Below are 13,675 nucleotides of genomic sequence, written 5' to 3'. Positions count from 1 at the left end.
CAGGGCAGGAGCTGCTCATCCCCTTGGCTAGGCATCTAACCTCTTGTAGTACTGTAATTCAAGCCACTAACTCGGCCTGATTCTTTCACTTTTTTGCCGACCGACAGTTCTTCACAGATGAAATTATAATGTACAGAATTTTCAACACCCTCACTGTACGGTGCACTTACACAGTATACATGAAGGAAAACCTGTGGGGTTTAGAAAGCTCTGTCCACTATAAGTTCATTCATTAAATAGTCCAATGTTGGTATGCTAAAAGGTATCACAACCACAACAGATCTGGTTTCCTCCAGGACCAATACGGCTAACTACAACTTCATTAACTTAGCCTAAAATTAATATTTCAATGCAGCAAATGTATTTATTAAAATGTTTTACCAGGAAGTAATACATTGAGAGTTACCTCTCGTATTCACGTATGTCCTGGGCAAATGTGACCTAGGATGTTACATGGGTAAAACCAGCCAAAAACCAGAATAACGCTACACAGACACACAATTGCACACCATGAAGAAGGAAGATATTGCACTCCAATGGGACACCACTTCTCAGCCGGATCATTCCACAAATGACTAAAAATTTCAAATCCTCAATGCAATGTTTATAAGCATCAAGAACAGAAAACATTTGAACTTAAAATGATAATACACTGACATTAAAACAAGAGCACGTAATGCATAATTTTTAGTAGTGTTTCTCTCTGCCTCATTGAGAATTTTACAATTAACCCCCTCTCCCCCCCCTGCACACTGCTGATGGATGGTCCTGTGTCTCACTGTCCCTTACCCCCTCTGCCCCTGCACACTGCTGGTGGATGGTCCTGTGTCTCACTGTCCCTTCCCCTCTGCCCCTGCACACTGCTGATGGATGTATGGTCCTGTGTCTCACTGTCCCTTCCCCTCTGCCCCTGCACACTGCTGATGGATGTATGGTCCTGTGTCTCACTGTCCCTTCCCCTCTCCCCCTGCACACAGCTGATGGATGTATAGTTCTGTGCCTCACTGTCCCTTCCCCTCTGCCCCTGCACACTGCTGATGGATGTATGGTCCTGTGTCTCACTGTCCCTTCCCCTCTGCCCCTGCACACTGCTGATGGATGTATAGTTCTGTGTCTCACTGTCCCTTACCCCCCTCTCCCCCTGCACACTGCTGATGGGTGTATAGTTCTGTGTCTCACTGTCCCTTCCCCCTCTGCCCCTGTATCCCCCCCTGCACACTGCTAATGGATGTATAGTCCTGTGTCTCACTGTCCCTTACCCCCTCTGCCCCCTGCACACTACTAATGGATGTATAGTCCTGTGTCTCACTGTTCCTTACCCCCTCTGCCCCCTGCATCCCCACCCCCTGCACACTGCTAATGGATGTATAGTCCTGAGTCTCACTGTCCCTTACCCCCTCTGCCCCCTGCATCCCCACCCCCTGCACACTGCTAATGGATGTATAGTCCTGTATCTCACTGTCCCTTACCCCCTCTCCCCCCTGCATCCCCACCCCCTGCACACTGCTAATGGATGTATAGTCCTGAGTCTCACTGTCCCTTACCCCCTCTGCCCCCTGCATCCCCACCCCCTGCACACTGCTAATGGATGTATAGTCCTGTGTCTCACTGTCCCTTACCCCCTCTCCCCCCTGCATCCCCACCCCCTGCACGCTGCTAATGGATGTATTGTCCTGTGTCTCACTGTCCCTTACCCCCTCTCCCCCCTGCATCCCCACCCCCTGCACACTGCTAATGGATGTATAGTCCTGTGTCTCACTGTCCCTTACCCCCTCTGCCCCCTGCATCCCCACCCCCTGCACACTGCTAATGGATGTATTGTCCTGTGTCTCACTGTCCCTTACCCCCTCTCCCCCCTGCATCCCCACCCCCTGCACACTGCTAATGGATGTATTGTCCTGTGTCTCACTGTCCCTTACCCCCTCTCCCCCCTGCATCCCCACCCCCTGCACACTGCTAATGGAAGTTTTGCCCTGTGTCTCACTGTCCCTTTCATCCATTTATTGCCCAGTCTGTTTATTCCTTCTCCGCATCATCTGCCTTAGATGGCCATCTTGTTTTTCTTTTTTTTACACCTGTGTTAAACTCATGGAATCTCTGTAAATCAGTATTGCAGACCTGAGGAAGAGAGGAGAACTCTCAAAAGCTTGTCTTACAGTATAATATCCATTGTAAGACCAAATTAAAAAAAAATGTATCACCTAGTCCCCATTTACTTTGCCCTAAAATTAATGGATTCCACACATTGAGAGTATCATTTTGTAATTTAATTAAAAAATAAATATTTTGCATATGACTAAATTGAACCAATGGCAGTAGCATGGTTAAGGGATTATTCTAGGTGACTGATGATATTTTATTTGTAATTGTTACAAACACATTTTTAATATTTTTTTTATAGCAGTTTGTAATGCTGGCAAGCTGAAACTTGAGAGTAATTAATTTCCTCTGGCTATTCCCATTTTGTGATGTCCATGTGTGTAGAGCAGGACTTTACACCGACACCACTCTCTCCTTGCCTTTATCATTACTCACTATTTGATAGACAGAGTGAACAAAGGGTGTAGAGAAACCACGTGCTTAACAAAACACACCATCCTCACCCCACGATTTAGAATATGCTGCTGAAAAGAAAAACATCTTCATTTCCAATTAAGCCAAATGCTTCAAGAATTATAGTATTTGTTTAAGATGGACAACTACATTGTTAAGTTGCTTAGAAGGATTCTGTAAGCCAAGGGGTACTGCATTTTTAACAAACATAGTCACCGGAAAACTTCCAGTCATCAAGCCAATGACTATAACAGGGGTGCACAAATTGGGGGGAGACACTTACAGAGACCCCATGCTCTTCCCCACAACATTGAAATAAAATGCGCGAGGCCTCTGTATGTTCCTTACCTTCTCTCCATCGACGTGTTGCTATGACGGCACGGAGTCGAATGACACTGCAGTCAAATGGCAACGCGACATCACATGACGTCGTCGATGCCAGAGAAAAGGTAACGGGTGTGGGGGGGGGGGGGCGCAAACAAAAAAGTTTGCACACACTTTGTGTAACACCCGGGGAGTCACGCCGCCATCGGCATGCTCCCCACTCACCGGCACCACCGCGGGTCCTCCCGCGCCATGCACGTCAGCCTCCCTCCATGCCGCCCGATCGCCGCACTAGCACGCGCGCACACAGGCAACCCCTAAATAGTGCCGGCTCTGGGCGCGTACCCGGCCACTCACACGGGGGCGCGGCCACACATACGGGAGCACGCTCCAGCCTCTTAAAGGACACTTCTCTGCCCTCCCTAGCTCCACCCCTGGAAGCTCACCTGGACCTGTCTCCTATCACAGCCTGACTAATTCACACACCTCTACCTTGCTGTTCTGCCATTGGACACTCTCACCTACATATGCTCAGCTGTGCCACTGGCACTTAGGCTGAGCAGAGAACCTGTTGCTGTTCTCATCACTCTCTGCCTCCCTAGTCCTGTCTTGTTTTACAGTCCCGTCCTTGTGTACCAAACCGGCTTCCTCCTCGACTACTCCGAACCTCTGGCATCTTGGCTTACGGCAATACGACTACTTCGCTCCCGACCTTGGATAACGGCAATACGACTACTCCGCTCTCTCTGCACCCGACAGTGGCTTACGGTAATACAACTACGTCCCTCTCTCTAACCCCGGACTTGGCTAACATTACCTTCGACTATCCGTACCTCCCCTGCCCCGGCCCGGACATCCAGACCATTCTACACTCAAGACGTGCCCTCGTGGCTGTGGGTGGCGTTATATCCTTTCCCACCTCAGCCCCGTGGTCCCGCCTCGTTTGTGGTGAGCACAGCATGACACCTTGACTATCATACTGTAGATGTTATAATTGCTATTGCTTTATAGCAGACCGTAAACTACCCAGTGGTCATTTTTGCCGAGTAGGAACAAACCAGGAATGGCAATTTTAAGACATATCTCCAGAAAATGGGGCCCATCCCATAGGATGAAAAGTCCACCCAATCATCAAGCCAAGCTTGTGGCTGATTTGATCTATAAATTGATATGCATCTTGTATTCTGGCTGCCATCTTATCTAGAGAATTAATTACCTGCGAGTATCTCCATTTTTGACACTTGATGTACATCGGTTGCGGAAGATTTGGCAATATTGTTTCAAGGTGCTTTAGTATCAGGGGCTGCACCACTTCTTTTTCTTGTTCCAGATGTTCAATTCCAAATGGTACACTGGTGTGAACAACAAGAGAAGGCCCAACTCCTGGAGACTCTGCATAAGAGAAAGAAAAACCACTGATTAACTCCATGTCACCAATGGCCATTCACAGTCGTATACAGCAGGGGTGCGTGAATGGGGGGCGCAAGACATTTTAAGGGGGGTGCACTGCAGAAGCGGTGGCAGCGGGGGAAGAGAATGGAGGGCCAGCAGAATGAAACAGGGTGGCAGAGGAGTTGGACGGCAGGAGCAAAGCAGAGTGGCAGAGGACGACGGCCGGGGAGGCTTGCGCCCCATCGGTCTGACCCGGCAGTCTTCACTAACTTGTTGTGTCTGCCACTGCTACAGCGCGCTCCTGCCCACCCTGCTTCGCTCCCGCTGTTCAACTCCTCTACCACCCTGCTCCACTCTGGCGGCCCTCCGTCCTCTTCTCTCACAGCCGTCCTCCTCCACCAAAGTCAGGTAGGCATTGTGGAGGGAGTGAGAAGAGGAGGAGGGGTGAGATGAGGGGATGAGAGGAGCAGACGTAAGAGAGGGAGGAGGAGAGGTAAGAGAGAGGATATCAGGAGAGGGGTTAGGAGAAGATGAGGAGAGGTGAGAGGGAGAGAGAGGTTTGGGAGGAAAGGAGGAGAGGGGTGAGAGGAAAAGACGAGGTGATAGGAGGAGAGGGGATGAGAGAGGAGGATAGGGGATGAGAGAGGAAGATAGAGGAGAGGGGATGAGAGAGGAGAGAGGATGAGGAGGGTGGGCGAGAGAGAGGATGAGGAGGGTGGGCGTGAGAAAATAATTGCAGTCAGTATTACTTTATACTACTACAGTATGCTGAATTACTTTGACATTTTTCCATGTTTTTTGGTTTTAAAAATGTTGAATGATGTAAGTATTTTTACATATTTGTATTCACAATTACCGATTAATAACGTCTTTTCCCATGTGATTTGGATTAGATCAGGCAAGGGGGGTCCCGACTAATATTACTTATGAAAAGGGGGCTCAACGTAAAAACTTTCCTCATCCCTGCTGTACAGTATAGTGTTTATATCTTTCTATACATCATCCTGAAAGAACTCAACGGAAATAGCTGGTGTAATTTAACAACTTGGCTGTACAGGTTGTTGGATTTGACAATTATTATGGCCCTTTCAATCAGTAAGCCTGCGAAAGCGGTCACGTGATCGTAGCATCCCTTAACCCAGACATGGAAGGGGAATCCCATTCCGTTTCCCTGTATTACATGGTCTCGCCTAGAAAACAAGCACTCCAAGGGCATGATGTAGACACTACTTCATGGGACCCCTGAAGTACAGGTCCTATGACAGTGGCTCCATCTTGGGGCACACAGAGGGTTACACTTTGGATTTCCCATTAGGCCCGGGCCTAGGGTGGCTAAATTTGGGGGCGAAAAAAAAAATGTACGCCCCCATATACTTTTGCCGGCCTTTCGGACCTAATGGGAAGTAATTTTATCTGTTGTGGACGGCTCCTTACCAGCCGCCGTCCTCCTATTTCTCAACCGCAGCGTCAAATGACACTGCGGACATCACGGTGTCATGGCAATGTGGCATCGCAACGTTACCATGGCAACATGACACAGTGCGACGGCACGTTGGTGACGGCCGCGGCTCACAAGGAGGAGTGGGGCGGAAGGTAAAGAGGCAGCCGCAATAGCTGTGCCTAGGGGCTGCGGATTTTGAGATCCGCCGCTGGTAGGGTAGTTATGTTTTGGAACACCATTTGGTACAAGAAAAGGTGAATATAAATAAGTAAAGAGAAAAGACATTGCTGCTTTAAGTTATTTATGTTGTATTAAATACAAAAAGAGCTATAGATCAAAGTTTTCTGAGGTCACTCCTGGCTCATTTTGAACTGTTCCAAAAGTGAAATTTAAACTCCCCAATTTATGAGTCTTACTTAACAAATATATGATCCGAGCACAGGTCTCAATGGCACAGCCAACATTCACCAACACCACATGCTCTTTTGTTGGAGATTTTCTGTGGTGTCCAAACCAATGCTACTAAAGTGCAGATCTTTTAGTCTACTTGATACTTAACTCGTGTAATGCTGGATTTAGTTAACAATACATTACAGGTCCATTCAGCAACAATTGGGTAAAAACACCACCAAAAAGTTTCACCATTTGTTTGACTTCACCGTTAAGTAAACACAAAAACACAGCGCACAACGCTCATAATGCATTAAAAATTATAATGTTCAATTGTGCAATACAGGTGAGTATTAAGCATACATTAAGGATGATTTAAAACAGCATTTAAGGGATTGTTACCCAAACGCCAACCAGGTGTCTCCGGGGCAATGTCATCTAAGTTGGTCACAGATTGATGACTTGTAGATCTTGGGATACACTTCTAGTACCCTTTGTCAGTAGCTAGGTGCCACGCACCTTTACCCGCAGGCACACAGCCCCCCCTACCTGCTCTGACGGCCGCTGATGGGGCTCAGGACTCACGCGCTCTCACGCGCACTCCCGCTTCCTCCGCGTGGCTCATCCTCGCGCCGGACGGCGTTCCCACGCGGGCTGGGGTCACAGCGGGAGTTCCCGCCTCCGGATCGCGGCGCACACTCCGTGCGTGACGCGCGCGCCACGTACCCGAGCTCCGTGGCAACGTGATTGTCCTCAGCACCCTCACCTGGCTTCCTTACCTTAGCCTATCACTGGCTCCGCACTGACACTCCCCCAGTTACGCCTCTTGCTCCTATTGGGCTGCCTTACCTTTTTAGGCTCAGCAGTGCCACTGGCACATTGGTTGAGCATAAGCTTACTGTTCCTGTGCTTACCTCTCTTGTCTCCTAGATATCCTGCCTTGTCTTGTTTGATCTCCCGTGTACCGACCTTGGCTTGCCTTTGCATCACCGCTTCTCTGGAACCCCGACCTTGGCTATCCTCGACCCTCCTCAACTCTCCTAACCTGAACTCTGCTCTCGGACCTCGACCATTCTACCTTCTCCTGCACCGACCCCAGCGACTAGTACCTCCAACGTTCCGGACTTCTCCAATCCTCACCTCGGCAAGTATTACGACTATTCTACTCTCCCTGCACCTGTCCCGGCGAGATCAACTACGCACACTCCAGACCGGATTCCCGTGCCCGTCGGTGGTGTTTTCTCTATTCCCACCGCAGTACCAAGGGTCTCGTCTAGTTTGTGGTGGGCACAGCGTGACACCCTTGGGTAGTGTCCGCTTTGGCAGAAACGAGTTTAGCTGGTGAAGGTGATGGCTTGTGGTGAATCACTGCATGCCTGCAGCCGCCCGACTCTCTGTCTCGGAATGCGTAACGTCACTCTCCCGGGACAGTGAATATCGCGCGCCTCAATCTCCTCACTGATCCAAATTCACAAAGTATAGACTTCAGGATGTGCTTGTTCACTTGGTAATCGAATCGCAGTCTATTCCAACGCGTTTCGAAACCACAGGGGTCTCTTCATCAGGGAATAATGTACATTGAATCTCCTAGCTTAGAAATACCCCACGATCACTCCCCATTGGTCCGTGACTATAGTCCTCCAACCAATCCGAGAGGAGCTGGGGAGGAGTCGGGGACTCAAGGCCATCACTCAAAGTGTATAGCATTTGAATCAATTACATAGATAAAACATTACATGCATTTAATTATATATTTAATCAACCATGAATAATAAAAAAAACCTATTCAGCATGTAGTTAGTTGCTGGGAGGCTAGAATGGAAAAGAAATAAAAATTAAAAATACATATTTAATAAAAAACACATACGTACTGTATATATTTAATGGTTTATAAAGAAAATTCAAAAGTATATTAAAAAACAAAGCACAAAATTGGAGCAAAAAGATATACTGATATCGCATCCTAAGGATATGATATATAGTGGCATAAAGATTGTTAGTACATTGAGTTATTTAGGTAAATCCTAAGAGGATCAATATAGAGACCAAATACCAATATCCTCATTGAGACCTCCTGGATACAAAGTATTGAGCTTATGTACCCAGAAGGTCTCTTGCATGGAGAGATCTTTCGCTCAATCCCCACCCCTTCTATTTCTTGGGACATATTTAATACCCTTAAATAGGAGCGAAGAGGGGTCCTTATTATGGTGTGATGCATAATGCCTAGAGAGGCTATGTTTAGCAAATCCATTTCTAATATTACGTATATGTTCCTGTATACGTACTTTGAGGCTGCGTTTGGTGCGGCCCACATATTGTGAACCGCAAGGACACTCTATTAGATAGACTATATGGTCTGAGTTACAGTAAATAATGTCTGTAACATCAAATATCTCTCCAGTGGAATTGGACTTGAATGATTTTTTGTCCGAGTGAAGATGTTTACACACTGAGCATTTTCCACACTGGAAGTTCCCCACAGGTTTAGCTTTTAGCCACATGTTTCCACCTAAACTGCTGTCACTAGTATTAATATCACTAGGGGATAGGATACTCTTCAGATTCCTGGCTTTTCTGTAAATAAATTTGGGATTTTTTGAAATATGAGTCCCCAATAACGGGTCATTTGATAATATAGACCAATGTGTTTTGACAACGTTACGTTTAGTAACAGAATGCAATGTTATTATGCGACAATAACATGGCATAAACCTAAGGAGATGCAGGTCAGACGCTGATTTTGCATATAATAAGGTTTGAGGATACCATGTTAACTCCAGGATTAACCCGTTTTAGGTAACGTCCCGGTCCCATTAGGAGCCCTGATTTACGGGGCTTTGTGGCTTTAGCCTTTAAGTCTCAATATAAGAAACAAAATATCCGTGGTCTAAACTTTGAGTCATATATTGTTCAACAATTGGCTTCAAGCAGAATATATGTTATAGTATCAGCAGTTGACATGAATCCCAGATGCACATTGTTCACTCCCAAAGGCCATTTGAGAGGCCTTTAAAAATGTTTTTGGATAAAACTACCACGCAGTTTATATTCCAAGTCTAAGGGAGAGCAATAAAGGCTCATATTTTTGTTGGGACCAGTGTACAGATGTGTTGGCTGCCGTGGCTACAGAACATTAAAGACTGTTGGACGAAAAACAGCTTTAGGTGAAAGATTATTCCTGGAAGATGTGGAGATGGGAAAGATCAGAGTAAAGAAAGTAAAACAAAATAATAATTAATAATTGATGCATACAATAGTTTTTTAAAATAATCTAATTTAATGCTGTAATGTTAGATTTGTAATGTCTGGGCTTTGTTCTTTTGAATTTTGTCCATTAAGTATAGGTGTCAGGTTACAAGACTTCCTGAACTAATATTACATTGCAAACTAACTTCAGACCACACTGTGTGTTGGAGCCAAGATATACACAAATCTAAATGTTGTGATATGTTTGCTTGAGTTTTATTTATGAGGGTCTTTAGTATCCAGCGCACAGCCTTAAAAGAACAATCTGGGAGAAATACCAATCATAAAAAAAACCCATGAAGTTGCACATAACCAAAGGGTAATTAAGAGGCCTACCAGTGATGGGTGGATCGATCCAAATGTTACTTTAGTCGTAATTGATAAAGCCGATTTTTACAACTTTTGACAGAGTTTGATTTTAGGTGGTAAACCATAGGATTTTCTGGGCAAAAAGGGGAATGGGTGTGTGCTACTATTACATTCACCATAATACCATCTCCGTATAACTAGCATTCGCCACACAGTATGACAGCTTCAGCCAGTGTTGTATTTAAAATCCAGCATGGCTGTATATGTGCTTACATACAGTCATTCCCCATATTATAGATATATCCTGGGCCAGTTCCGCTTTCTAGCACCCAAAAGAATTCTAGAAACAGAATTTGCTGACGTTCGTACAATGGAGAAAGTACCGTAGGCATGGTTTACACGGCATGAATGTCCCCAGTAACATCACGCCAGCTGTGTATATATATATGTGTGTATATATAGTCACCTAAATATTCTTCTACTTACAGTAAAGATGTAAAACATGTGAAATCTTATGTTAAAAAAAAAACAAACCTGTTCTGCAGTATTAGAGAATACTTGCTGTCTTTTATTATTAATATTATTATTCAACTCTTAATGCCATTGTTAATGAGTATTAAATTATTTTAATAGGTTTTAGCCCACCTCCCAAGCAGTGCAAGGTCTTGGCAACAAATTATCACAAACAGGGAAATGTTGCAAATATTCCCAGCAGTTTGAACTGTAAGCTGTGACAATCAATAGATAATGTCACAATCTAAGGATACATTGTAGCTGCTGAGTTACACGGACTGAAGCAGCCATTATGTTAAGTCACGCAATCAGGATTTTTACAGATTTATAACAGGAGCACCAAACGATTGCCAGTTCAGGTAAGAATGTAGCATTATACATGTCCACACGCTTTACATGTACAAAGAAGAAAAAAAAAAGAAAAAAGGGGGAATGTCGTATCGCTGCTTTAAAGATATAAAAACATATTTTAGTAGTATACAGTCACTCTGTGCAGTTACATACTATTTGTCATATTAAAGGCATACACAATGTAACACAATGGGGCTCAGAGCTATGAATACAAAAGGACAGCAGGGTAACCAGCATCAGAAGTACACTTGGGGAGCATAGAACATCTTAGAAATAAACATAGGGAGGGTTGAAGATTTTATAAAGACAGTGGTTTGGTAGAGGACTTGCAGAAGTCACACGTGGCACTTGGTGAGAAAATAGCGTGACAAAGTGATAGTGTATAACAATGGCGCTGAAACTTTAAAGTGAAGTCCTTCACTAAATAGTGACTAAATCAAGTATTACATATAGTGCAATTATTATGTTAAATAACGTGATAAAATAATGAAAGTAATAAAGTTGTAACTCCCTGCTCAAACCCTCTGCTGGGGTTTGTCTTCACTCAGCCCCAAAATGTAGAAAGTTCCGTTTTCACAATCCAGGGGGCATGTAGGGAGAAAAAACAACCGTGCAAAAATCTAAGTGCAGATGATAAACTTATGTGAATAAATTCAAATCTTGGCTCTTCTGTGTGTCCTACTCACGAGAATGAACTGAAGTTCAGGGCAGCAAAAGTGAACTGGGATGTGTACTTCTATGTTCGGGACTGGTTTTACTTCACACCGCAACTCAGCAGGGAAAGGGGATGCAGAAAAAACAGGAAAGCACCCATAGCGCAAATCAATGTGATAAAAAAGAAATATTTATATATTCAAAGATTGCGCACTTACAATAACACAAATTTAAAACAGCATTTAGTTTGTGCAAGCCGGAAAGACCACCTGGTGCTGTGGCTCACCACTCCGCCTTCGTTGGGACGTCCACTGTGTTGAATTGAGCTGTCCGCCTTGGCTCTGTGCTTCCCGGATTCACTCGGGTATCTCAGCTCCGTCGCGGTCTCTCAATTGGTACGTCACTTCCGGTTTAGGCTTCCGTGAGACCCGGAATTTGTTTTATTGAAACTTCATACCACCTGACCTATTCGGCCAATGAGAATGAACGTGGCATAAGCGCGACTCCCCTCGCGGTCGTACGCCGATGACGTCATCCTCGGCATTGCCACTGCACATTGCCACTCTTGAGGAAGCCGTTCGATGATTTGGCGAAACGCGTAGAGTGGATCGTCCCAGACGTTTGATGTGAGGAGGGGAGACACACTGTTGAGGATAGGCACGCCACGGAAGCCTAAACCGGAAGTGACGTACCAATTGAGAGACCGCGACGGAGCTGAGATACCCGAGTGAATCCGGGAAGCAGAGAGCCAAGGCGGACAGCTCAATTCAACACAGTGGACGTCCCAACGAAGGCGGAGTGGTGAGCCACAGCACCGGGTGGTCTTTCCGGCTTGCACAAACTAAATGCTGTTTTAAATTTGTGTTATTGTAAGTGCGCAATCTTTGAATATATAAATATTTTTTTTTTATCACATTGATTTGCGCTATGGGTGCTTTCTGTTTTTTCTGCATCCCCTTTCCCTGCTGAGTTGCGGTGTGAAGTAAAACCAGTCCCGAACATAGAAGTACACATCCCAGTTCACTTTTGCTGCCCTGAACTTCAGTTCATTCTCGTGAGTAGGACACACAGAAGAGCCAAGATTTGAATTTATTCACATAAGTTTATCATCTGCACTTAGATTTTTGCACTGTTGTTTTTTCTCCCTACATGCCCCCCTGGATTGTGAAAACGGAAGAAAATAGCGTGGACAGTGTTTCCCAGAAGTCTATATACACCATTGGGAAAGGAATAGATGGTACTTGGTGGTTTATGTACAAATTAGGGTACACCAGTACTTAAAACAATGAAAGCATTAATTGTAATTGCATGTTTATAAGAAAGGGGGTTAATGTTTAATGACACGGCTCTGTCCCTGCGTGTTTTCGTGCATAAATCACTCTTAAATTGAAGTGAAAAGAGCTTTTCCCCCTTAGAATCGGACCAAGTACAAAGCTCGGTACTGTACATAAAGCCCTTTGATCACTGGTATGTTCAGTCCACTTGACGGCAAAGTTCCTGAGATAGCAGAACAAGGCTTTAGGAATAAGAGAAAGACAGAGACAAGTTGGATAGGAGAGACACATGTTTAAGCTAAGAGCATGAGGTAAGGTGAGATACAAACACAATGATTGTACAGTAGACTAGCACCAATAGAAAAACACAGCTGTGAAAAAGGATTCTCCTCTTGGTTAGTTCATCAACCCAACCAGTGTTCCTATTTCCATTAAATCTCTGTGAACTTGTTTTCATGGAAGATTTACATGAAAAGTACTCTTAATATCCATGACCGGGGCCTGAAATTGCTTTTAGGAAAAATTTACAACGTTCTAATGGTTTGTTTTGGTCAAGTATTACAGAAAGGAAAGTTACAGCATCTATAATAGCTCAATCTGCTGCCTTCGTTCTGGAGATTTCATTTTATTGGGGGCTTGATATTTCTTGGGAACGTTGACTGTTGGAGGTGACCATGGACTGCCCTCTGTGACCCCTATCAAATATAATTGGAAGCAGCTTTCCCCCTTGCTTGGAACGATTTTACCCCATTGAAATGAATGGAACTTAAATCTTCCTGGAGCCGGGGAAGGCCGCTTCATAGCGTATTTAGTAGGAGCCTATAATTACCGACTGGGGAACTGCCGCTTTGCTGATCTTATGCATCATACTTAACTTGGGTTTCCAAATGTTTATGATCTTAAACACCATGATATGTTGTACTGTACTTCAAACTCATAATATCACTTGTCACACTGTCATCAAATGTAAATACAAATGGCATAAAAACCATGTAAAAAATAGCTGCCCAACCAAAAACGAGCACAGTTGAGCTGTGAATGCAATATATAAACTAAAAGTAAAACATGCGTTTATCAGAGGAGCTTAACATTATGCTTCCCAACATTTTATACAGCATTGGTGCAGTTTGTCAAGTCTAATACTCAAACCGCTTATAAGTCAGTTGTATTGTCCTGTGCCCTTGTTCTGCACTGCTACTAAAAAATATTATTGATGAAAGCAGCA

The 13,675-nt window shown here is 44.7% G+C and overlaps 1 protein-coding gene across 6 annotated transcripts in view; it reads right to left on the bottom strand.

Moving 5' to 3' along the window:
• RNLS (renalase, FAD dependent amine oxidase) overlaps positions 1–13,675 on the bottom strand; it is a 188,990-nt gene that overhangs the window by 70,286 nt on the left and 105,029 nt on the right. For all 6 annotated transcript variants that reach the window (XM_075612898.1, XM_075612897.1, XM_075612894.1 and 3 more), the window contains one exon: positions 4,094–4,269. In XM_075612898.1, the coding sequence (XP_075469013.1) occupies positions 4,094–4,269 (176 nt within the window). The remainder of the gene's footprint in view (positions 1–4,093; positions 4,270–13,675) is intronic.

Source organism: Ascaphus truei, chromosome 8, assembly GCF_040206685.1.
Source record: "Ascaphus truei isolate aAscTru1 chromosome 8, aAscTru1.hap1, whole genome shotgun sequence".
Taxonomy (NCBI): domain Eukaryota; kingdom Metazoa; phylum Chordata; class Amphibia; order Anura; family Ascaphidae; genus Ascaphus; species Ascaphus truei.
The sequence above is the reverse complement of the archived record's forward strand: the minus strand, read 5'-3'. Positions and strand labels throughout refer to the sequence as shown.